Source organism: Triturus cristatus, chromosome 1_1, assembly GCF_964204655.1.
Source record: "Triturus cristatus chromosome 1_1, aTriCri1.1, whole genome shotgun sequence".
Taxonomy (NCBI): Eukaryota; Metazoa; Chordata; class Amphibia; order Caudata; family Salamandridae; genus Triturus; species Triturus cristatus.
The window spans coordinates 147783651-147809897 of NC_140579.1; the positions used below are offsets into that span (position 1 = coordinate 147783651).

Below are 26247 nucleotides of genomic sequence, written 5' to 3' on the forward strand. Positions count from 1 at the left end.
CGGTTGGTAAAACCGGACTCGTGATGTACCTTGCTGGGTGTTCCTCCCCCTGTTCCATCCTCTCGGTCTCTCCCAGTTCTGAGCCCTCCCTCCGCCCCTGTTGTTTTGGCGGTAGCCCTCTCCTAAAAAACGTGGACCCTGGTTGGTTTGTGGGTTTGAGGAAGGTCCGTCAGATTCTGTATCGGAGCCACTCCCCGCAGAGGAATTTGAGAAGGTGTAAAATCCTCTGGGTCCCTGTCGACCTTTATTGCTGAAGAAACCCTGGCTATCTTGCTGGTAATAGTCGTCTGATAAATATGGATAAGTGATGTTTTTATCGTAGTTCCTTATATCTTTGGATAACTTATCTAGCTTCCTGTTTAGAGTGATGGTATTGAATTCAGAGAGTGTTTTTTCGGCTCTTTCTAATGCTTCCTTAGCGTTGGTTAGGGAGGTATCGTCTAGCAATTCCTTTTTAAGGTTCTCTATTTCCTGTGTTAGACTTTTAACATATTCCAATGCTGTTTCCACCCCGAGAACCATCCAATGCCTAGAGCAATTATTTGCTACGTAACTGAATCCTTCTCTGAATTTCGGAATATCTATGAATATAGCAGGCTCATTACGTACTTGTAAGCCTTTGGGAATTATATTGGACGTGAGATATTTTGTCAATACATGCCCATGTAGGCGTGCTCTAATTAACTTTTTCTCCAATCTCTCAATTTTAGCCAATTTCTCATTCAGACTGGTGTCTGCTGAGGCTCTATCAGAACCTAGTAAAAATCCAGAGGCTCCCTGGTCATGTATCAATTTTGCAATATAGTCTTCACTATATGACAGTGTTTCTCTTTCAGACATACTAAAACAAGACACAAGATAATACACAGAAGAAAAAGTTCACAATACAGCAAATTAAGAAAATTGAAAATCAATCCAAAAACATTAAATGAGAGTAAAAACCCTCGCAGGTAGGAACCTGCACCATTTATCTCTAAGCAAATAATGGGGTAACCCAGTATCCCTCAGAACCTGGGCAGTAAGTTTATAAGGTAACAGTGGTTCTGTCGGGTGAAAGTATTGCTTTTCGCATTAGGCCTAGTCACACATTGTTTAAACAATATAAAACAAATATCATTATACTGAAAACAACACACAGGACAGTTCAAATTCAAAGTAAATTCTTTATATATGAATTGCGTCATTCATATATACATACATTAATATTACCCGAAAGGCCGTCAGGCAATAATGTGATGACACGAGTGACAAAGTGAATACTAAGTGCTCGGTGACAGTGTGTGTGAAGGTGTGATATGTACAGTAGTTTAAAATCGAAGTTATTCGAAAGTGGCCAGGGAAATGCAAAAGTTCAAGCTGCGCAATGGAAGAGTTCTTTCTTTGGCGCAGATTCTATGCAAAGGTCCACAGAATAGTCGACGTTTCGACCCTAGTACTGCACTCTTGAAAGGTCAGTGCGGGTCTTCATCAGGACTTGAAAATAAGCGAGACGGCCTATGAGTAAAAAGGGGGCACTTAATTAGGTGTGTGTTAACACTGGAAATATGAAACATGGATTAGGGTGGTAGATAACTCACCTTGAAAGGACTAAATCTAAGGAGTGGGTGAGTATCCGGCATAAGTCTCAGGATTCACTCCAGTGGTATATCGTGTGGATGGGACGATCAATGTGTCTGGTGGCGGTATCTAGAAGATAATGAATAACCAGGGTTTCAGCGGGAAAACTATTCCCAATTATCCGTGTAGTTGGATAAACTAGCGCATAGATGACGCTCACCAATTGGCTTACGAAGCGCTGTCTAAGTTCAAGCCCTTCTGTCTCCTTAATGTGGGTTAAACAGCTTCATCAGACGAAGTTTGTTTCTGAAAGGAAGCAAGGTTCAAGGTTATGCTAGAATACCTTGGGTCCAAAGGGACAAGGTCTGTGAATGAACGAGATCGGATGGGGATTCACAATTACCTTGTTTGGAAAAACGAACCGCTGGCCTCTGGGTCCTGGCTCGTATGATTAAATCGGTATCTGGAAGATAATGAAAACCCGGGGTTTCAACGGGAAAACTAATTTCAATGATCCATCAGGCTGGATAAACTAGCGCAAGTATGACGCTCACCTGTTGGCTTGCGAAGCGCTGTCTAAATTCTGTCTCCTTAGTGTAAGTAATCTTGTTTTCTTCAGACGAAATTTATCTGAAAGGAAGCAAGGTTCAGGTTTAGGCTTGATTGCCTTAAATCTGAAAGAACAAGGTCTATGAATGGACGCGATCGTGTGGGGATCCCAATTACCTTATTCGGAAGAACGAACCGCCGGCCTCTGGGTCCTGGCTCGTATGATTTAATCAGCAAGGAGGTCTGACGTGCGTCTGCCTAAATGCTCAGTGTGGCGTGCGCGTGGACGCCGAGCGTTGTCGGTTGCTCGGCAACAGATTGTGCTAACGTCAAAAAACGTGAGTTGTCATGGAGACCAAATGCAAATACGTCATCCGGGGGATCCCATGTGTCGAAGAGTGAATCCTGAGTCATGCGCGGCGCGAACGCCCGCAAACGTCACTACGTATGCTACGCTGCCACCTGTGGCAAGGAGTGTCATACGTTACCATCGTAACAATGTTAAAACGGAGTGTTATGGATTCACATACGTCGATGAATGCAACGCTGGTGATGCGTAGCACAAGCGTATGGAAACTTCAATTGGTGAGTGGTCAAATGAAACAGTGCAGTCACACTATTAGACGTGCATTGTCTGTGCACAATCTTTATGATAAATGAACATTGGATGGGCCAGCATGGGTTGAATGCACAGTGAAATTACACTTAAAGGAAAGAGAAGGTAGTTTGATGATATTATGCTACATAGTGTGATTCATAGCATGCACATTACATGGGTAAGTTCAGGAACCGGAACACAGTAAATCAGTAAGTATACAGACGGAAAGTTACACAAGGTGATTGCACAGCATCATGAAAGACTCAGGCAATGATAGTTATCAGAGTAGACCCATTTGTTTTGCGATCTCCTCCATCTCATTCAACCCATTCTGGACCGAGTTAAGTAAATGGATCCATCTACACTCCTTGTAATTTAATGATCTCGCAATTGACCCACCCCTGGTGCTAGGGATAATCTTTTCAAGTACCCACCATTTGATGTTATTGGGAGAATGATTGTGTGAGGTAAAATGTTCTACCATGGGGGCCCCCTGCACCTTACATCTCAGTCTGCTCATGTGCTGGAGAATTCGTACTTTCACTTTCTGAGTTGTTTGTCCCACATATGTAAGTCCGCAAGGGCATTGAATGGCATAAATAACATTCATGCTGTTACAGTTTGTGAACTGGGAAAGCTTGTATGTTCTACCAGTGTTTGTGAATGTAGATCCTTCTTGGCAAACGTCACACGCCTTGCAATGCCCACACTTGTGATGTCCAGATACTGGTGTTAACCCCAAGAGGTCCCTGAGGTCAGGTTGTTTCGGTGTGTCCAAGTAGGCATTTACCACTGAATCCTTAATGTTTTTTCCTCTCTTGAAGGCGAATGTGGGGTCTTGTGATATTCGTAGTTCACTTGCGACCAGGTTCCAATACTTCTTTACAACCTTCTTTATCTCATTGCTTTTGGAATTAAATGTAGTCACACAGACTATTTTGTCTGTCTCTGGTTGTTTACGGTTAGTCTCCAGCAATTGTTCACGAGGGCAGTACCATGCCCGTTTCTTTGCCCGTTTGAGAAGGCCTCTTGGATAACCTCTCTCTCTGAGTCTTGACACGAGTATTTCAGATTCCCTGAAGTAGTCTGCCCTTCTTGTGCAGTTCCTCCTCAGTCTGAGGAATTGGCCATAAGGGAGGTTATCTCGCAGGCTGCGTGGGTGATGGGACTGGTATTTGAGTAAAGAATTTCTTTCCATCGGTTTTCGGTACAAGTCACAATATAGCAGATTATCTTGTGAACGGAATGTTAAGTCCAGAAAGTCAATTGCTTCGTTGTTGCTTGCCATTGTGAACTGGATATCCGGAGATCTCATATTCAACCAGGTCAAGAAGTTATTCAGCTCGATGTTATCCCCATTCCAAATCATTATCACATCATCTATGTAACGCTTCCATACTACGATGGCATTCAGGTATGGGTTGTCCAGGCTATATAGATGTTCCTCTTCGTAGTGATCCATGTATACATTCGCTAGACTTGGGGCATATGTAGCCCCCATGGCTACGCCCTTGCATTGGTAATAAAATTGTTTTTTGAAGATGAAGTAGTTCTTCCTCATGGCAATATCCAGTAAGGAGATCAAGAAATCGGTGGGGATCCAGTGCGGTCTTGATCTGGAATCTAATGTATTTCTGATGATTTCCAACGCAGTGTCTTGTGGAATTGAAGTATATAAGGAGGACACGTCAAGTGTGACCAAGAGCTGCGTATGGGGATCAAATGACTGACCTTCCAGCATTTGGATGGCATGTGTCGTGTCCCTTATGAAAGATTTTGTTTCTGATACGAAGGGTTGTAAAAAATGGTCTATAAATTGATTGAGTGGCTCAAGGATTGAGCCGCATCCAGAGACAATGGGCCTTCCAGGTGGCTTCTCCAATCGTTTGTGTATTTTAGGTAAGGTGTATATGGTCGGTGTTCGAGGGTCTTTGTTGTTGAGGAAATCGTATTCATGCTGGCTTAGGAATCCATGTGCAAGACCTCCTTTTGTCACCTTCTCTATCATGGATTTTAAAAGAGGCATAGGGTCACGTGGGGTAGGTTGGTAACTATCCTCCATTCCTAGTTGTCGTTCAAGCTCCTCTACGTAATCGTCTGTGTTCTGTAGTACCACTGCACCGCCCTTATCAGCCGACTTGATAATGATGTTTTTATTGTCGCTCAGGGAACGTAAAGCATTCTTTTCTTCTTTGCTGATATTGTGTTTTATGTACTTCCTGGCTGACACAATTTGCATGGTTTCCTCGAGTACAATCTTCTCATATGCAAGTATTTTATCACTCACCATATGTGCCCCTGGGGTGAAAGTTGAGATGGGTCTAAATCCTGTGGCAGTCGGTACCGGGTTGTAAGTATTTTTGCTAAAATAGTACTTCAACCTGATTTTACGAAAGAAGCGTTGTAGCTCAATTTTGATCTGGAAAGAGTCTGGGATGGTTGTGGGGACAAAAGAAAGACCTTTGGCTAGTATATCTTTTTCAGCCTGAGACATGGTATGGTTTGATAGGTTGATGATTGGGTCAGATAGGTTAGTGCTATTCTGATTCATTGAGATCATGGTGTTGGCTTCAATCGACTGTGGTATAGGTTGTGAAATAGTCACAGATGGAGTCACGGGTGTGTGAAACTCTACCATCTGTAAGTTTGCCTCCGTGTAGATATTTCCCCGTGTGTTTCCGGTTGGTAAAACCGGACTCGTGATGTACCTTGCTGGGTGTTCCTCCCCCTGTTCCATCCTCTCGGTCTCTCCCAGTTCTGAGCCCTCCCTCCGCCCCTGTTGTTTTGGCGGTAGCCCTCTCCTAAAAAACGTGGACCCTGGTTGGTTTGTGGGTTTGAGGAAGGTCCGTCAGATTCTGTATCGGAGCCACTCCCCGCAGAGGAATTTGAGAAGGTGTAAAATCCTCTGGGTCCCTGTCGACCTTTATTGCTGAAGAAACCCTGGCTATCTTGCTGGTAATAGTCGTCTGATAAATATGGATAAGTGATGTTTTTATCGTAGTTCCTTATATCTTTGGATAACTTATCTAGCTTCCTGTTTAGAGTGATGGTATTGAATTCAGAGAGTGTTTTTTCGGCTCTTTCTAATGCTTCCTTAGCGTTGGTTAGGGAGGTATCGTCTAGCAATTCCTTTTTAAGGTTCTCTATTTCCTGTGTTAGACTTTTAACATATTCCAATGCTGTTTCCACCCCGAGAACCATCCAATGCCTAGAGCAATTATTTGCTACGTAACTGAATCCTTCTCTGAATTTCGGAATATCTATGAATATAGCAGGCTCATTACGTACTTGTAAGCCTTTGGGAATTATATTGGACGTGAGATATTTTGTCAATACATGCCCATGTAGGCGTGCTCTAATTAACTTTTTCTCCAATCTCTCAATTTTAGCCAATTTCTCATTCAGACTGGTGTCTGCTGAGGCTCTATCAGAACCTAGTAAAAATCCAGAGGCTCCCTGGTCATGTATCAATTTTGCAATATAGTCTTCACTATATGACAGTGTTTCTCTTTCAGACATACTAAAACAAGACACAAGATAATACACAGAAGAAAAAGTTCACAATACAGCAAATTAAGAAAATTGAAAATCAATCCAAAAACATTAAATGAGAGTAAAAACCCTCGCAGGTAGGAACCTGCACCATTTATCTCTAAGCAAATAATGGGGTAACCCAGTATCCCTCAGAACCTGGGCAGTAAGTTTATAAGGTAACAGTGGTTCTGTCGGGTGAAAGTATTGCTTTTCGCATTAGGCCTACACAAAGCCTTGCAATTCTCCTCCCCTCGCTACCTGGCGAACAAACTGAAACTCTCTGGAGGCTCCAGGCCGTCACGTAATGCAGAAAATGTATTGCTTGAACCTCCCACTTTCAATAAGGAAAGATCGATGGCCCAATCCTTTTCAGGCAACGCGGTGAGAATCTGGAACTCACTTCAGCCTCAGCCCCGGACCACCACCTCTTCCCAGGCCTTCAAAACTGACCTCAAAGCAATTCAATTTCAATTCAAATAATCTTTATTTCGGTCAAAAAGGCCTTAAAAGATACATATAAAAACAGTCATTAAAAACATCATTCCTAATATAAAAAAGAAAAAAATATATATACACTTTCACTTTCTATAGAAAAAATGCACAACAATAAAATTTAAAAAGATAAAAACAATATATACATTTTTTTTTTATATCTATAGAAAACGAGACAGATTGAATGCGGCAAAAGGTAAAAACAAATGCATTTGGGTCTCTATCTGTTGATATATGACCTACGCCTTTGCCACATGGCATTTAAGTAACGGGAAACAGAAAATACCACTGATTGGGAGGTGTCACTTTTTAGAACCCTATATGCTTGTTCATACTGCCTGAGCCCCAGGTTTCTGCATAATTTAATAAGCCATCTCTGTCTAATGTTCTTATAGGATGGACAAAAAAAGAAAACATGGGGCACAGATTCCACATTTACACCACAGGCTGGGCATTCTAGCAATTTGTCGCCAGACCATTTGGATGTAAAAGACCTAAGAGGTAGCATGCCATGCCTAAATTGTACATAGAGTTTCCTTGCTTGGGTGGGAACAATTTCATCCAAGAAGGACTCAAATTTATAAACATCTTTGTACATAAGAAACTCTAAGGTTCGGGATCCCGGTACTGAGCTAGAAATAACTTCTTCGTACCGATGGTTAAAATAAAGATTCTTCAGGTCAGCTCAGGACAGATTCATACATGTTATCTCTGGATTACTGCAGAGGCCCGAAAGACCCAACCTATTACTCTCTTCCCATATGTAGACCAACCATTGGATTTTATGTGATTGATGATATCGCATAAATTCCCTTAGTTCCTTTCTAAAATATCTAAATTCTGGGGTAGTCCATAATCTGCGCCAGTATAATAGTGGTCGAAGACCAATTACCTCATTTATAGCATTGATATCTAAATCCATTCTAAGTGGAATAAGAGGAGTGCTGGCTGGTAGGGACAATAAAGATCTCAGAAAGCGGTTTTCCACCATAAGAATATCTTCAGTTCTGCAGTGGCCTCATAACTCTGCACCATACAAGATGGCCCCTCCGGCTTGCGCTTTGTAGATTTTCAAAACAGGGGCCACAGGTTTGGAGGTAGATTCCCGATGTAATTTTTGCACCCCCCCTGTTAACTATGCCAGTCTAAGTTTGGCCTTGAGTATCTTTGGGCCCCACTCCATGTTGTCATTAAGGGTGATCCCAAGGTAGTCAAATACAGCGACCCTGTCTAAAACTATGCCATTCAAAGATGGGCTGGAACGAATAGTCTTCGGTGGATTACAGATCATATATTTTGTTTTTAAGATGTTAATTTACAGCCCTCTTATCTTACAGAAACTGGCAAAGCTATCCAGGGCACGCTGAATTCCCATCAGGGATTTGGACAAAAGGAGGGTATCGTCTGCAAACATTAGGGCCGCTACTTGCTCGCCGCATAACTTGGGCGCATCAATGTTTTTAGTAGCCCTAAAGTGAGCAATTAGGGCATTAACAAAAAGACAGAATAGTGTGGGCGCCAAGACACATCCCTGTCTTACACCCCTATTGACCACAAACCTGGGAGTTAGTACACCATTTTTTCCGCTTCTGACCTGTGCATAATTGTCAGTATGGAGACTCCTCAAGATATTTAAAAGATAGGATGGTATCCCCATATCTGCCAAAATATCCCACATGATGTCCCGGGGTACCAAGTCAAAAGCGGTTTTAAGGTCGACAAAGATAAGGTAGAGGCTGCCGCCCTCCACCTTAACAGTCTTCCAATACAGGATTTGGAATCTAAGGAGTTGGTCAACAGTTGATGTTTTTTCCCGAAACCCAGCTTGATAAGGGCTGAGTATCTCCGATTCCTCCATCCAAGTCTGAATACGATCTAATATTATTCGGGCAAACAGTTTTTGACTCACATCGATCAGACAGATCGGGCGGTAGTTTGCTGGGATTAATGGGCATCCCTTTTTAAATATAGGGACGATTTCTGCTCCCAACCAACTTTCTGGTATGGGCGAGCCCTGCAGTATGGCATTGAACAGAATACAGAGATACGCAGCCCATATCTCTGTCTGGTCCTTGTAAAGGTCTCCCGGGATTTTATCTATGCCAGGGGCTTTCCCTGTCGGGAGTCTTCTTATTGCTCCTTCCACTTCCAGCAATGTAATTCTTATGTCCATTTCTACATTATAGATGGTTGCTATCGAGATATCTACTAATCTAGACTTTGAGTAAATACCGCTAGTCTGAACTACTAACAAATCTTTAAGTTCTCCATTTTCCTTAGAGTACAGCGCCCCAAAGTGCTCTATCCATCTTTCTGGTGCAATATTCGGTTCTGTGGCAGTAAATCCCTTACTGCTGCCAGTTCTTACAATTGCCCAAAATTCCCGGAGATTTCTTCTCCCCAGCGCATTTTTTATGTTCTCCCATCTGTTACTTTCCCATTCTTGCTTTGCCGCGGCAGTTACCAGCTTATATTCCTGTCTCCTTAATTTAACTAAAGATCTTGACGGAGATTTAATTGCCTCAATTAATAAGGACTTTGCTGCTTTGCAGTTATTATCAAACCATGAATGAATCATTTGGTTTGACCTACGTCCAGACATTGCTGGATTAAGTAGATCACCCAGAGCACCAACCAGTTTCTGATGTATTATAGTTATTTCAGACCCCACCAGGCTTGTCCAGTTTCATTAAAATCATTAATTTCCAAAAAAGACTTAGTAATAATTGAGTACAAAGCACTCATTTTATCCAGCGATTGTTTTACCACGGGCCATTCCAGTCTTCTCCTATTATTTGTAAGATTCAATTCGCTAGTCTGTCTTAGTATGCCCCCCACTGAGATGCCAGTATCTGGCAATCTCAGATTTAGTACCAGGGCGTTATGATCGCTGTCACATCGAGATAGAACTTCAAAATCAATTACCATAGGCCATGATTTGGTCTCTACCATGATGTAATCTATTAGTGATGATTGACCAGGACGGTTGAACGTGGCCCTTCCCATGGTGTCAGAGTGGGTCCGACCGTTGCAGGTTCTCAGAGAATGGGCCATTGTTATCGAATTCAACTGAACTACTAACGATGTCCGAGCTTTAACTGGAGGCATTTGAAGCTCGGGTATAGCCCATTGTTCATCTTCTTCTATGTTAATGTGATTGCCTATAATGGACAAAGGTTCAAATTTACAATTAAAATCACCAGCAATGATCAGTTGGGAATTTCTAGATACTGTAGGAATAAAAGTATCCAAAAATGTCAGAGTCTGGGATTCTTTACCAAGACTAACCGGACGTGAATAAACATTAATAAGGGTCAACCTAAAATTAGTCGGAAACTTAAGCGTAATACATTGTATGTCTACAGTTGGGGTGGCTAGTTGTGTAACCACACACCCCAAATGTGTCGCAACTCATATGGAAAGACCCCCAAAGGGCCTTCCCCTTTTCCCCATCAATGCTAAATGGTTAAAAGAGGCAAAGCCCGACCTTACTGTTTCTTCCCTCGCCCAAGTCTCCTGAAATATACATACATCAAATTTGTCTATAAAAGATCCCCAATCGGGGCAATCAGTTTTTTTTTGCAAACCCGCCACATTCCAAGACAAGATCTTAATTTTATCTAAATTAGTTAATTCGCCCCTTGGCAGATGTATGAGAGTTGGGTCCGTGTCTGTCACATTAATCTTTTGTAAAATATTGATTTTAATTAACCCCTCCTGGGTGGGACTACCCTGATGTTGTTTTTCTACATGCTCCTCCATATGGGCTACCGTTTGACTCTGATGCTGTGTTAACTCCGGGAGCTCGTCCAAATTTCCCATTCCTGATTTGGAATCATTATGGAGTACAATGCATCCCAGTCAATCGATCTCCTCGAGGGGGGTAAACCTATTTGTTACCGGTATATTATATAGTGGGAGAGCACTTGGTGTCATCCTGTAAAAGTCCCCACGCCAGCTACCACAATCCCAATAGGAGTAATCTTCAGAAATATTCAGGGGAAGAGGATAAAAATAATCTAATGGCAAGGTTTTGATGGTAGTCTGGGGGTCCATAGGGTGCATCGGATAATTTAGCAATCTGTGGACAACTTCTGGATATTTGAAGTTGATTATCACACAATCTCCTTGTGTAGTTTTTTTAGTTTGGCCCACCTATGCCACCCGACGCACCATTAGAATCTCATTGGTCCTAGTATATGGAAATTGTTTATACCTAACCAGCCATGACAGTGTCTTTTTTCTAAGATCTAATTGTGACTCGTACTGGTTGTGTTTACGTTCGGGTACTCCAGCAAGAATGACCACATATGGGACTGCCGCTGGGGGTAAGTTAATTATTGGAAGTAAGAATTTCTGTTTTTCTTTCTGACGGGTGACCACATCTCTATTTTCCTCCATTGCTTTATTACTCCTCACCTCCATGTCAATTGGTTTTACTCCTTTACCTAAGGTTTGACTTGGGTCAGCATTTCTCGGTCTCATTTGTAGGTCAGTGGTGTTATCTCTCATGTTGCTTATAGCAACTACCTCTTTAGGTATTGGTGGGGCCAATGTCGTATGGGGCCTTGGGCTTTTGTGTACTTGTTGGATTTCAGCCCTAATTTGCTGCCTTTGTGGTGAATTACTATTAGCACTCGGTTGCTTCGGCAACTGGATTTTACTCACACTAGTCATTAAGTTTTGGACATGATCATATAGCGGAGCAATTTCTTCCTTTATAATAATCCTACATTGTATAAGGAGGTCTGCTAATAGTGCTTGGGCCCAAGGGGGATATGTTTGGTGTCCCATCGTTCTATTATTACTATCGAGATCACTCTCTAAGCCTGTATCAATTAAAGATTTTTTCATACTACCCTTCCCTCCTTTTTTCCCCTTAGTTTGAACCTGTCTTTTTTTTTTTTTACTGCTTATCTTAGATATTTTAGGATTGACTTCTTCAACTGAATCTATTTGTAGTTCTATGTTTTGTAAAGGAAAACAGGTTACAGAAGGTTCAGTACAATTAACTATAATAGGTGAAATGGGTGTTACCAAAGTTGAACAGTCCGGTGTAATTGATAAGCGTCTTTCTGTAAGTTCGATCTCCGAATTCACTGCCCCAATAGCTTTTTGCAACATCAAATCAATTGCTGTGGGCATCATAACTGAAGTAGTGTCAAGGGTGGTATGAGAGGCTTTATCAGTACATGCACGCTTCCTTTTTATACGAGCAGGGTTGCCACTAATAGCCATTATAGCAGTTACCTTTCTTTCCAGAGGTCAAAATACTAAAGGGAATGGCCCAGCCACCTCCGGTCAGTGACGGGCAAGGACGGGCCCGCCCTTGGCCCGGGCCTTGCCCGGGCGCCGCCCGCGCGCGTCCCGCGCCGGTGAGAGTCTCTGGCAGTTTTGTTAATGCTGGACTCCTCCCCCTGCAGCTGTTATCAATCGAGTAGCAGCGCTGTGTACCCTGGGACATGCAGTCCCACCAGGGGCTATGCAACTGTGCTCTGCAGCCAAAAGATGAGACACAGCCTTTTCAAAGTGAGGTCGCTGACTCCAGCACTCAGTCAGCACCATGAAGACAAGGAAGAGGGGACTCAGACCCCTGTTTTCGCTGAGAAACACCTCACCTCAAAGCTCTCCTCCTTCAAAGACACTTCCAAATTTAATTCACGCCCTCTATTATCTGAAGGAAGTCCTTCCATTATAAGAAATGCGGGCTGACCGACAGTCCCCGCAGGGGACCCTCATAAGAGGGCGGCCCCTTTAGTGCCACAAGATGGCACACTGGACAGCCTAGTGTTTGGCCTGAGACCCCTGTTGGGGTCCCCGGCACGTCACTTCTGGCCGGGGGGGGGGGGGTCAGGGAGAGGTATATAGTCCCCCCCCCCCCGCCCCCTTGGCGGCCTCTTTGTCCCCTCGCCCTGACGCCGACTCCCTCCCTACCGCTTACCCGGCATGTCAGGGTGAGGGGAGGAGGAATGTTCTAATCTTTTTATTTGTGTTGCAGGCGGAGTTACATGGCGATCCAGAGGCGGAAAGGTACTCAGGGGTACCCTCTTCAGGAGCACAAAGGGTGTTGAGACCGAATATCCCCAGGAAGTCTGTGCGTTGGACCCTGGGGTGCGACGGCGCCCCATCTGTCCTACGGGCGGTTGGAAACCTATACAACCGGGGGTCGCTTGAACGCTCCGCCCCACGTAGGGGGGGGCGTGAGTTATATGGTGGACCAATGTTTCACCGGAAGTGGGAGGGGCTATCCCCTCACCACAACCGCTAAGCACCGATTGGCTAAGACCACGATGCAAGTTGGCCCATCAGGTGGTAGGCAGCGAGGGGCGGCTTGCCTTTGGATCGCCTGTAAGATAACCCACCATGTTGGCATATTTGGTATGCTTATAAACCTGCAGCAATTTTCTCCACCAAAAAGTTGTCTTGTCTGCTTATTTATGCTACCTGTATATTGCTGCGGGAGGGCTGGTGAGTGTTTGGCACTATTCTGTTCTCCATGTCTATAGAAGTGCCTTCCCAGTGTGTTCTTGTGTTTTGAGTGTCTGCCATTAGTGCAGTATTATACCTCTACTTGTACTTTGTACTCTTTTGTAACATGCACACGTCACCTTTCCTTTTGTAACGTATCGTTTGCTACCTCTTGTATTTTGTTTGCTTTTGATACATGCACAATTGCCACCATTGCCTCATGTAACGTAACGTTTGTTTTAGTGTTTTTAGTGTCTGCCATTTATTGCAGTATTTTACCTCTACTTGTACTTTGTATGCTTTTGTAACCTGCACACGTCACGTTTTCCCTTTGTAACGTATCGTTTACTACCTCTTGTATTTTGTTTGCCCTTGATACTTGCACAATTGTCACTATTGCCTCATGTAACGTAACGTTCGCTTTTGTAACATGCTCACTTGTAATTTTCTCCTCATGTATCATTACTGTTCCTATTGTGAAGCGCTCTGACACCTTCGGGTAAAGTCCGCGCTATATAAAAACGCATAAAATGAATAAATAAATAAATAAATAAAATGCTCTGTGCGCATCTGTTGGGAAGGACGCTGGACGTGGTATCTACCGGTCCATGTGCCCCAGCAGGCCCCCAGAAGAACAGGATACTGTGAGCTCCTGCTTCTTGCCCTATAACATCGACGCGTTGAATTGCATGGTACCCCGTGTGTTATAATGACGCCATAGCAACGCAAACACCACGGGACCCCTGAAAGCGCGGTGATGTCTTTCTAATAAGCGAATAACGTGAAATTAAATCTCCCATGTAAAGATGATCATCTCCTAGACCGGGGAGGCGGAAAGTGAGGGCCGATGGAGGGGCTTAAGAAATGCGGAGTCTCCACGTTCTCCTGGGGATCGCATTGACCGACATTCTTTACATTTCCAATGTTTATATGCTTTCGTCATCGCAACATGTGATCGCTTGGAAACGTTAGATAAGGCTTGTGCACAGCCTTCTAGGTTTATGGATGTGAAGCCGTAACACCAGTGGCACTGCAGGGGGGCCAAACCCGCCACCCACTGAGCTGCTGGTTGTGTAGTAACGCCCATGGGGAGTGCAGTGCAACAGAACATTACAGCGTCGTTCTGTGAAAACAATAGGAAGCCACAGACATTCACATGTGGCACACACTAAAGCCCTGTGGTTGTTAGGAAGATATAGTTCGGTAACCAGTTTTAAGCTTCTACTCTCCACCAAAGCAAAGAGCCTGTTTCACCGGCTATTTTAACCCACTGTCTTTTTTTTTTTTAACTTAAGGGGAGGAAAGATATGGCCAAATACCGACATTTTATTATTGATACTGATATTTTATTATTCGTACTTACTCATACTCATAATATGCAAATTTACCTTTTCTTTATTGATCCTATGAGCGTGTTTGTATATGTACTACAGACTAATTGACTTAGCTTGCATTTTTTTAACATCCGTCAATATGTTTAAAAGGTATTTGTTCTGCCAACGACTGAGGTCATGCCGAAGAAAAGAGTAGGATCCTCCAAACATTTAGGGAGGTAGGAATATCATGCTGCAAGATGTCCTCCTAAGCCACACGAGGGGAAAGAAGAGCATAGGCTGCATTCGGTGGCCATTGGCTGTTTCAAAAGTTTGAATCTGGCTCAGATGCCAGAACATATTGAATCACAAGATGTACCTTTGGGCATGCAGAGATTAGTTACCTTTCTTAGAGAGAAAATACTAGAAATATCTCTTCAAACCAACTTGGAACGAGCCATTATATAACTATTACAAGAAATACAGGTCCTTTTTAGGTCTCGCCTGACCCAGCGCATGCGCTGGTCTGGCGAGACTTATTGAGAGGGCTCCAAAAAGTGCTACCAGGCCAGCCTAGAGCTACAGTGCATGTGCGCGGGCGCGCGCGCCACTTTTACCGCGATTATTTTCACTTTAGCGGCCGCTGGGCCGCTTTGATGTTTGATCGCTATCACGAACACCCTCACTTTTGCGGCCGCAAGGCCGCTTGGCATAGCCAATAGGTATTGCTTTTCGGACCTTATAAGTGTTTCGTTATGCAACTGTTGCATGGCTAAACACGTATAAGATCCCAAAGGCGAGACCTATTGGCTATGCCAATGCTTGTTTAGGTCGAGCCTGGGCAGCGTATGTGCTGATCTGCAAGGCATGCTGTATTGAGGTTTCGAATAGAAGCTCTGTCCGTTTCCCGCCCATCTTTCCAATTGGCTCCTCTTACTGTCCTTTCGAAATTGTTGCTTTTCGTCGATAAATATGCTTAGTAGTCCCTCCTTGGTACCGCCTTGTCTGTATTTGTAACCTCCCATAAGGACTGGACTTTTTATTTATGCTGTCACTCGGTCTGCTTTATCTACTCTGTGAGCACTATTTTCTTTAATGATGTTCAACTATTCCACCCACAACGTGCTTTCCTGCAAGGCAGCATGCCGGCTGCTTTTATATTTTTAATAGTAATGGCTACCGGTCCGCTTCAACTATAGTGGCCTTGCTTATTTATTTAATTTGCAGCACGGTCCGTTTAAACTATAGCGGCTGCACTTATTATTATTTATTTATTTTTCAGCGCGGTCCGCTGTAACTATAGTCAAGCACTTTTTAATTTAATTTTCCAGCGCAGTCCGCTTTAACTTTAGTGGCAGCGCTACAGAACCTTTGTTTATTTATTTTTGGGTGAAGCACCCCATACGCTGCTCACTGTATCCTGAATATGGCAAGCATTGTCTAAAGAAAGAGGCGCGGCCACCATTAAAGTGGTCTTGCATGTGCAAGAGTTTGAGCTATTGGCATTATAAATAACAATTCCTTTTATATGTGTGTTGGTTTTAAAAACACATAAATAAAAGGCATTGTCAGTTACAACTTACAATAGCTTAAACTCTCGCAAATGCGAGACCTATTGCATTGAAAATGCTTGTTTGTTCTCTGGTAGCTCTAGCTTTATTTGTTGCTGGCTGTACCCTGGTTCCAGCCCATGTGACTGGGACAGGGATGCAAGGTCTCAATCAGCAGTCTCTAGGGATTCTGTTTAAGCTACACTTAATTGTTGCAGTCCATTACAGGGATTATTAAGTGACAAACACCTTTTTTGACTGTCGGAGGCTGTGACTCTGTGTTTGTGTGGCCTAGAGTAGCTTTACATTGGAATCTCTCTCTAAGGTTTAAATTGAGTTGCAAATTCTTTGAATGCTCTTCATTCTGGATGTGCTGATGTTGGTGACACAGCAATGTGAGTTTGTCCCTGCTGTTGGGAAGAGGCTGAGAGTTCTTTATAAAAAACCTTCTTCGCCTCATCTCTGTTTAGACATCACTCTCTCTCTCTGATGTTTTTTGCTGTTGTAAAGTGCTATAAACGTGCTCTGTATAAACAGGGATGTGGAATTCCTATAGCCCGACGCCCAGCACATATTGTTTGAGGTCAAGGGCAACAAGTTTTCATGTGTGTTTTGTCCTTGAGAAAAGTAAGGCAAACTCCCTGCAGCACAAACCATTTGGCTGCCAATTTTCAGTACCACATTATGGATCAGGGAAGGGCACTATCTGTAGTCAAGGTAATATTTGTGTCCATGTGTTAATGCTGTTCAAACTTGTATTTATGGTGCATTAATGCAAAGCCTTTCTTATTAGGGTGAGTGATCTAAGTAAATGTTGTAAGCTCGGAATGTACTACTGACAGTGGTTCCAGTATAAAAATGTATACACACATTTTCAGAGTTTAGCAATATGAGGCTATGTATAATGCTCCCAGAATGCTCTGTGATTAGATGCAAATATTTGCAAAGGCTTGAAAGCAAGATTGACGAGTCTTTGCTTTCAAAATGAAATGTTCCCAAAAAAGGCAAGTAGGGAAAAAAGACATTTGGCTAAACTACTATAACATTTTAAGTACCATTTCTTTGCAACATCATTTAGTAAAAAGTGTTGATGTATATTAGTATTTCCCAAATATATTCATAACGGAAAATCAGTGTAACCAGTTTCAGTAAGATTTTGGGAAACATAAAAATAAACATGCATTGGCAAAGCCAGCAGGTCTGTAATTGATGATCAGCGTTTTGGTTTTGTCAATGTCTGACTTGGTTTGGCATGGTTTTGTAAAACCAAATTGGTGTGGCAGCTGCCGGGCCCTCACCATTGGCAAAAGCAAAAATAGTTTTTGGCCTCAAAAAGCACACAGTTCCTGGTACTAAACAAAACTACTTTGTGTGCCGGTATGCTCCTTGTGAAAGAGCAGAATGCTGTCACTCACAGTGAAGCCAGCTGATAGAGAGAGACAGAATTTTATTAAACGTAAAAGACCATGGTTAACGCCAGGCCTAATTGGGGGCCAAATATTAAAGAAAGTCTCAAAAGTCCACCCATGGTATATGTCTTTGTATTAAGTGCAGATATACAACTTTCGTGAATTCACTAAAAGTTACAGAATTAGGTCAGGAAACAGTACTCCTAGAAAATATTTGTGAACTGCACTTTAGCATGAGAAAATATGCATGTGTAGATTTGGTCATACGAAAATCTGAGTGTTTGCATGTTCACTTTCCCTCCAACAACTTTTTCCCCAAACCTGAAAGAAGTTTCACATCTGCCATGGTCGGGAGTTAAGTTCCAACCTTTCTCAGTATGGGAAAAGATTAGAGAAATGTTGGTGAAAACCCTTAAAAAATGCAAGTTAGTAGGTTTGCACAGACTCAAAAAGGCATTCCAACCCTGGAACTATTGCTTACCATTACCTTCAGCCCCAGTATGTAGATCTGGGGAAACGTGGCAACATAAGGGAATGGCTAGTTTTCAAACCCTACCATGGTATGAGCCCTGGCATAATCTGAGAGGCTATATCAGTGATCTTATATAATGTGATGCTGCCATATTTTGTTGCCGTATTACATGGCACAAAAGGTACAAGTGGATTTTATTGCAGGACAAGCAGATTTGTGAAGCTACCTGCCCCATGGACAAGTAGATATTTTATTAAATTCCACACCCCTGATAAATATCGCTGATGTTACTTGAGCAATGCTCATAGTAAGTTACACCAGTTTAAGGTTTTTCTCTATTTTTGGGGCTTTAAATCAATCAGGTTGTACTTGTAGAGCACGTCTTGTCACCTGAGAGGGTACCCAGGTGCTTACTGCTGGTCTCAGTCTAAAAAACAGGTCTTGAGCCCCTTTCTCAAGTGGGTCAGTGAGGGTGCGGAGGTGGAGGGTGAGGGAATTCCAGGCTTTAGTGGCGAGATGGGAAAAGGAGCTTCCTCCGGTGTGGCAGTGGCGTATGCAAGGTATCTGTGTGAGGGTGAGGTGTGCAGAGCAGAGTTTCCTGGGAATTTGATGAATGTGCAGGTGGCGGTTCAGGTATGCGGGTCGTAGGTCATGGAGGACTTTGTATGCATGGGTCAGGAGCTTGTAATGGCATCTCTTCTGGACCTGGAGCCATTGGAGGTCCTTCAGGTGCTGAGTGATGTGGGTTCTGTTGTGCAGATTGAGGATCAGTCTGACGGCTGTGTGCTGAATCATCTGTAGTGTTTTCATGAGTTTTGTGGTGGTGACTGCATAGAGGGCATTGCCGTAATCCAGTTAGCTGGTGATGAGGGCGTGTGCCACCGTTTACCTGGTGTGGAGTCACTTGAAGATTTTGCAGAGCGTGTGGAAGCAGGCTGAAGAGACGGCATTGACCTGACATTTCATGGAGAGTTCGCTGTCGAGGATCATGCCAAGGTTGCGGGGGTGGTCATTAGGTGAGGATTGGGTCAGAGTTCCGACAGCCACCAGTCGTTTGCCGAAGATCAGCACCTCTGTTTTGTCTGTGTTGAGCTTCAGGCAGTTGTCCTTCATCCAGGCTGAGACATTCTTCATACAGTTGTGGAAGTTGATCCTCATCGAGGTGAGGTTGGCTGAAAGCGAGAGGATGAGCTAAGTTTTGTCGGCATAGGAGATGATGTTGATGCCGTACGATCTGAAGATGTGTGCGAGCAGTGTCATGTAGACGCTGAAGAGTGTTGGGCTGAGGGATGAGCCTTGTGGGATGACACAGATGGTGTGTTTGGCTTGCAATGTGAAGAGAGGGAGGCGAATTCTCTGGGTGCATCCTGCGAAAAAGGATGCCATCCATCTGAGCACATCGTCTATGATACCAAATTGATGTAGGCAATCGAGGAGTGTGTGGTGGGAGACAGTGTCTAGGCTACAAATAGGTTCAGCAGGATCAGGGCATCTGATTCTTCTCTGTCAAATAAGGTGTGGATCTGTTGCAGCGATCAGAGCTGTCTCTGTAATGTGATTGGCTCTGAAGCCTGGCTGGGCAGGGTCAAGTAGGTTGTTTCTCTCCAGGTGTTTGGAAAGTTGGAGATTTATGGCCTTCTCCAGGTCTTTATCGGGGAATGGGAGCAGTGAGATGGGATGGTAGTTCTGGACCTCAGTAGGGTCTGCAGAGGGTTCTGAGCTCTGCGTGTTTCCAGGCATTGGGAAAGGTGGCTGTGGTTATCAAGGCGTTGAGGATGGTGGGGAGTTGGCAGCTGATCTCATCAATTCCAAATTTCAAGAGTCGGTGAGGGCAGGGGTCAGTGGGTGCTCCGGAGTGGATGCAGATTATAAGAGTGACTGTGTTTGGTGTACTGAGTTGTTCCCAAGTGGTGAGTGGCTGGTCGGCGTTGGTGATCGATGGGATGCTGAGGAGGTCTGAGGGTTGGGGATCGAAGTTTTTGAAGATGGTTGCTATCTTGTTGTGGTAGGGGTCAGCGAGGGCGTAGCAGAGTTCCTGTGAGGAGGGGATGAAGTTTGCTGTGGCTGATGGGTAGGTGAACTCTCTTATGATGGTAAAAAGTTCCTTGGCTTGGTTGGCGGTGGTCTCGATCTGGTGGGTGAGGGACTCTTTTTTCGCGGCTTTGATCTGACAGTGGTCGTTGCTGAGGACTGATATGAATGTGTGGTTCCTGCTGGAGTGTCATCTTCTTTCCAGTTGTTTGCAGCTGTATTTTGACATGCTGAGTTCTGGGGTATACCAGATGGCTGTTTGGAGGGTCTGTGTGTTTTGGCAGGCTTGGTCGGCGGCGCAGGTGAACCAGTCATTCCATGTTCTGTACTTCCTGATCCAAGTTAGTGGTGGTGTTGGGCTGTGTGGTGCTGAAGGGGTTGCTGTATTGTTGCTGAATGACCTCGGACCAGCTGCGGAAGAGGGCGCGCTCGTGGTTGGGGTCGGTGCAGGTGCATCCGGTTAGGGTGAAGTGTACAATGGAGTGGTCCGACCAGGTAAATTTCGAGGTGTGACTGTATCTGATTCTGTTGCTGGATGTGAAGATAGGGTCCAGCGTGTGACTGCTTTGTGCGTGGGGTCTGTGACCAGTTGCTTGAGGCTGATGTTCTCCAATCTGTCCAGGAGGTCGGTGGAGTTGTTGTCGGTGGGGTTGCCCAGGTGGAAGTTCAGGTTTCCCTCAGTGACTTCCATTGGAATCTGACCAATCACTGCTGAATGTACAAATTCAGCAGAAAGTTCTGATACAACTTTCCCTGAAAGTTAAGCCATTTTCTCATGTTACTCCCCTTTGACAATTCCTGTCCCACAACGATTGAGCTAGTTCTGTGTCCCTTGGTATCGCTGCTCATGGGTCATAAGTTTGAGTCTCACTCAGATTCAGCCTCACTGTGATAGTTTGCTCCACCCTGGAATTGCTCTGTTAATGTTGGCACAGGCTGTGCCACATTTCTAATGGATCCGGTTGACTCTGACTCAAACTCTGTCTTTTGCCAGGATTTTCTGTCCGACATGGCCATGACAGAAGTGGACAGGTTCATGGACAGAGAGCACCTCATATTCCGCGAGAACACCCTCGCTACAAAAGCCATAGAGGAATACCTGAAGCTGATTGGACAGAAATACCTCAAGGACGCCATTGGTAAGTTTTTGCCCTTAGACATCTGGCAACAGTCAGATTAAACTATTATAGTGTGAGGTGTGTAGGTATGTTATGGTGACAATATGTCAACCCTGGAGACAATTGCTGATGCTGTCTCAGAGTATTAGATGTGCTTTATGTTGGAACCATCTCGGGCTGTGGAATGGCAAGCTTAGCTCAGCTTATGACACCCGTCGGCCATCTCTTGGTACAAGGTGTGCAGGTCTGTTGAGTCTATCTGAGAAACTTTGGGGGGCTGTCTCACAGTGTCAGGTACATGTTTGTAGTAGGATGAGCCAGGGGCAGTGTTGGAATGGGAGATTTATTGTACACATCAACTTCTGAAGGTCCCTAATGTGCAAGGTCCGAACCCACAAAAACATTGTCACAATGTCACTCATAGAGTGTGATACCACTACGGCATGACAAGCGTCCAAAGTAGGTGCTACTAAGGCACTTGTGTAGGGTATGATGCCACTAACACATTGTTAATTTTCTACGTAGGATCCAGGCTACTAAGGCATTACCACAGTACCTGATCTTGGGTGGGATACACCTTCAGCACAAGTATGTCTTAGACAGGGGTGTCCAGGAAAGATCACTTGGGACTGACCAGAAGCCAGCTTCGATGTGGTGTACTAGAGTAGAGAGTATACACTAAGGTGCACAGACACACAGCCCTTCTTTACCAGATAGGGGTAAAAGTATAAAAAAAACATGCAAGATCCTTAAATTAAGGTAAATACAAGAACACAAATGCAGACAAGTTCACATATGTGAATGGAATCTGTTGTACATTCACGCCTATGATAATTGGGGAAGACAGAAAAGGGGAATGGCACACACCTCTCCCAGTCAGCATGTTGTTTCTTGGACGGAGCTAGCTGGTCCAGTATTCTCTGCACATAGATATGTCCCCGAGTTACTTGTTTGCTTCTTTTAGCCGCTGTCTCTCTACTTATTTTTTGGTGTAAAAGGTGAACCATCGGAAACTAGTAAAATACAAGAGACAAATAAAATAAAAATATAACTAATACATACTGTTTGAGAAGGAGCCTACGCCCAAAGGAATGCAGACTAAATTACCATTTGGCCAACAAAAAATATCCAGTTTTTATCTTTACAAAGAAGCAAGCCTTAGATTTGAAGCCAACAGAAATTCCAGCATGGGATCAGCTGCTCACACACCACACATATACATCTCTATGTGTGGGTGATATCACAAATAGACAACATTTGGGTATTCAGTGCCTGGATACCACCCTCCAGCATTACACTCTTCCAAGCAGTGGGCTTCTTTTCCTTTCACCAGCTGTAACTCAGTGAGATGGAGAACTTCTAGTTTTTCACAAAAGGGTCAAATGGTCTGGAAGGCATACATCCCTAAATAGTTTGAGTGCCCTACGTTATGTAAAGTATGTCTCTGTTCCTTTCTCTTGCTCTCCTTCTCCTTCCCCTTCCTATTCTGAGGCGAGTTCATCCGAGCCCTGTATGAGTCGGAGGAGAACTGTGAAGTGGACCCCATGCGCTGCTCGTCCTCCACGCTGGGAGACCACCAGGCCAACCTCAGGATGTGCTGCGAGCTGGCACTCTGCAAGATTGTCAACTCTCATTGGTGAGTATAACAAACAGTGCCACGTGAGCTCCCTTTTCAGTGGGATTTGTTAGCCATACATGACTCTGTCCAGTGTTGCCCTTCATCTTGGGGTAGGGTAAAAGGTTTTTCTTTCCTCTTTGTAGAGAGAGTTTGCCAAGAGACCACCTACCCCAAGGAATGCTTTTGGGGGTGGAACAACACATATTCTAATGAGCAGGAGCATCCAGTGAGTGACTCCAAGTGTCATCTTCAAGAGTCTATTTGGTTGGATGCCAGTAGCAGGACCATTAGTCACCACCCAAAGGTTAGCTCTTTCATGTTGGAGTCATCACCAGCAGACCTTTGGCTCTAAAGTCATTGAAGGTGTGGTGTGCATGATGAGGGAGACAAGCATGTGGTCTTGCCAGGAGTCCACCCCAAGGGACACCTCTTTTCCCGTTTCCAAGACCTTAAGGAGTACCTTTGAATCAATTTAACAATGTAGTGATCTGTCTTTCCGTGGCACAGTTGCCAATTAGTGGTGAAGGCGCACTGCTGTATGACACAGTAAGGATATTAAATTTCACATGCACGCAATAAGCCACTCTTTGATATGTCTGTTGCAGTTTGCGGAAATTCTTGTTCAGCATGTTTGGTATATTGTTTTCTGCGAGGAAGCCATAGTTTCCCTGTGGTACCCTGGCAAAAACAGAAACACTTACCTCAGAGAAAATGTTATATGCGTAAAATTCGCCAAACATTTCGTATATCAGAATATGGTGGACAAAATATTGTGGTACAGAAATATTGAGCCCAAAATAAAGAGTGTAAAACTACAATGAGGGTAAGTTAATGCAGTGAGGTGTATGTTTACTATAGCTAATGACATTTATACGCAGCTTGATGCATTGCACATCTCCTAGGTAATCGGTTGTGGATTGAAGAACGTTGAACCCATACTGACCTGCACAGTATTTTGGTGCTTGATATTGAGACCAACATTTCTTTGCATTATGATATCTCTGGCCTCGATATTCTGACGTTCAAGCCAAACAGCAGCAGTTAAGAAATAAAGCACCTGAGTGGTCAGGCCAAGTCAGACAATAAAACTAAGATTTCATTATCAAAAAGTCACAAAATTATGAAAATTCTATACAGAGATCAAATTTTATAAATTGAAAAATGCCCTTTGGGGTACTATTCCATGTTACCTGATGGGAAATGTGAAAAAATGTTTGTGTCTTCCATGCAGTTGGCTGGACTCAGGCGCCCTCTGTGGCTGAAGCACACAATCAAAAACCCTGCGCCCAGAAGCCCGGGAGTGGCAACTGGAAAGGAGTTTGCATGACCCCTATTCGCACATGGCACCCACATCTTTTTCTTGTTCCTACTTTCTTGCCCCTCTGCCACACTGGTGGTCCTAGATCTATGAAGTCATTGGGAGGCCCTATAGTCCCTCACATTGAGAATATCAAAGCACGAGTTCTGGTTTCCTTCTTCATCCTCCTTCCTTCTCTCCCAACACCTCAGTCTTCCTCCCTCCTCACATCCTGACTAACGCTTCCTCCACTAGAAATTCTGGCTTTCTCCTTAGCCCGTCCATGCGCTGTAATCATTGATCATAGCAGCAGGCACAGCAGACAAGGCGCCAAGTTCTGTCAATAGAAGCAAGATCTACCCAAATGTCCTATTCCCTATGGCCAAGCTAGTGATGAGCTCTCTAGCATTCAGTAATGTAGAGTCCTGAAATGACAGACTTATTCTTTCTCCCCGCTGGCCAAAGTGTTAAACTTCACCAGAACTACCCCTGCTGCTGTTGGTTTGCACTAGGCTGGCTGGCTCTGTACCAAGAGAAGTGCCCTCTAAAAGTACCTGATACTTGGTTATGAAGCTGTTAGCAACATATTCCCGGGCTACCTCTCTGATATCTTAACTGATACACTCCTACCTGGGACCCTAGATCTGCCACTCAGCGCCTCCTAAGTCAAACTGCCCTGTGTGGCTCCAGTTTCAGCATCTTCGACCAGCTAGCAAGCAACCCTCCACTTCCAGCTGCCATTAGAGCCGGACCTTCTCTAAAGGCATTCAAAACTCCTCCCCAAAAATCTCCTGATTAGCTTTAATATATTTGCTTTAATCAAAGGAAAACAAATCCATGTAATTTTTTTTAAGTAAAGATTACAACCAATGGAAATGAAGATTTTAAAAAGTAAGCTCTAGAAGGCGGGGAACTGTTAAAAGTTAAGCTTTCCGATATATAGTCCCATAATAGGAATTTGTAAATCTTGTATTACAGCTGTTCTTAACCTGTAGTCCGCGACACCTACTCAGCGACTATTAAAACAATTAAATATGATTAGCAGATCAATAAAAAAGATATGCAAAAAAAGAAGATGAAAATGAAACGTTCTAAAAACGCTTTGTCAATGGGAAGGACTTTCAAATTGGAGGCTACAAATTAATTTGGTACCTTTTTCTTGATTAGATGGAGCAGCGCAACTACAGCAAAAAGAATCTAGTGTGTACGATTGGTGGCCTCAATTGTAGCAGCGCTAGCATGTGCAGACAAAAAAGGGGATGCATTGAGAGCAAAAAAGAGAAAGTGCTGTGCTAGACTCTACCATACCACTTTTTCTTTAAAAAATAAAAATACATTTGAAAACCTTCGCATTACAAATTTAGTTTTGACTAAATTTTTGTTTGTGGGTTAAATAAAAATAATCCATAATTTGAGTATTTCTTTGATGTGTATGTATTTTTGTGTAAGGCTTTGAGGTTCAAATCACAGAAATTACTTAGGCGGGGTTCCATGAATGATTCAGTGGGCATCCACAGAAGTCAAAAGGTTAAGAAACACAGTTGTACGACTACAGATTATGCAATATGCTGATGACATTATTATTATAGACCATACAAAAACAGGTCTACAAAGAGCGCTCACTGCCCTTAACACATATGATATAAAAAACAATCTTTGATGAATGAGTCAAAAACTAAAGTCATGATTTTTGGGAAACATAAAAAAAAGAAAAACCCGTCTTGGCGAGCAGGAGGTCTACATATAGCGACCTGCACTAGCTACAATTATTTAGGAGTTTGGTTTAACGAAAGGGCAAATCAAGTAGCCCATCTCAAACATCTTCGGCCCAAGGGAGCAGGGGTTATACATAGTCTGAGGCGCTTGAATCGGCATTTGCACAGCCCCATAGCCGAGTCAATCTTAAGGGTCTTACGCACCAAACTGCTTCCGAGTGTCTTATGGTCACCGGGCTTTCCCTGGCAAAATGGATTAATTTTTAGTGAATTATCAAATAAAGGCCTATAAGAAAATATTTTCGGCTCCCCAGCATGCAAGGAGGGCGAGGCTGAGACTTGAGCTGGGCTTGGCAAGTGCAGATCTTCATTGTCTGGGAGACTTAATTCAATTCTATATCTATACTTTGCGTGCACCAGCTCAATCCATAAAAGAACAATTGCAATCAGTATTCACGGACGGACTCTCTCCTTGGTACAGACAGTTGCACTTGGCCATTTCCACATTGAATATTGAAATCATAAG

The 26247-nt window shown here is 43.7% G+C and overlaps 1 protein-coding gene across 6 annotated transcripts in view; it reads left to right on the top strand.

The window, feature by feature from the left end:
- The window catches only part of SYNGAP1 (synaptic Ras GTPase activating protein 1), a 1959930-nt gene that overhangs the window by 1701251 nt on the left and 232432 nt on the right, over nt 1-26247 (top strand). For all 6 annotated transcript variants that reach the window (XM_085623761.1, XM_085623749.1, XM_085623769.1 and 3 more), the window contains 2 exons: nt 20968-21112; nt 22583-22727. In XM_085623761.1, the coding sequence (XP_085479887.1) occupies nt 20968-21112; nt 22583-22727 (290 nt within the window). The remainder of the gene's footprint in view (nt 1-20967; nt 21113-22582; nt 22728-26247) is intronic.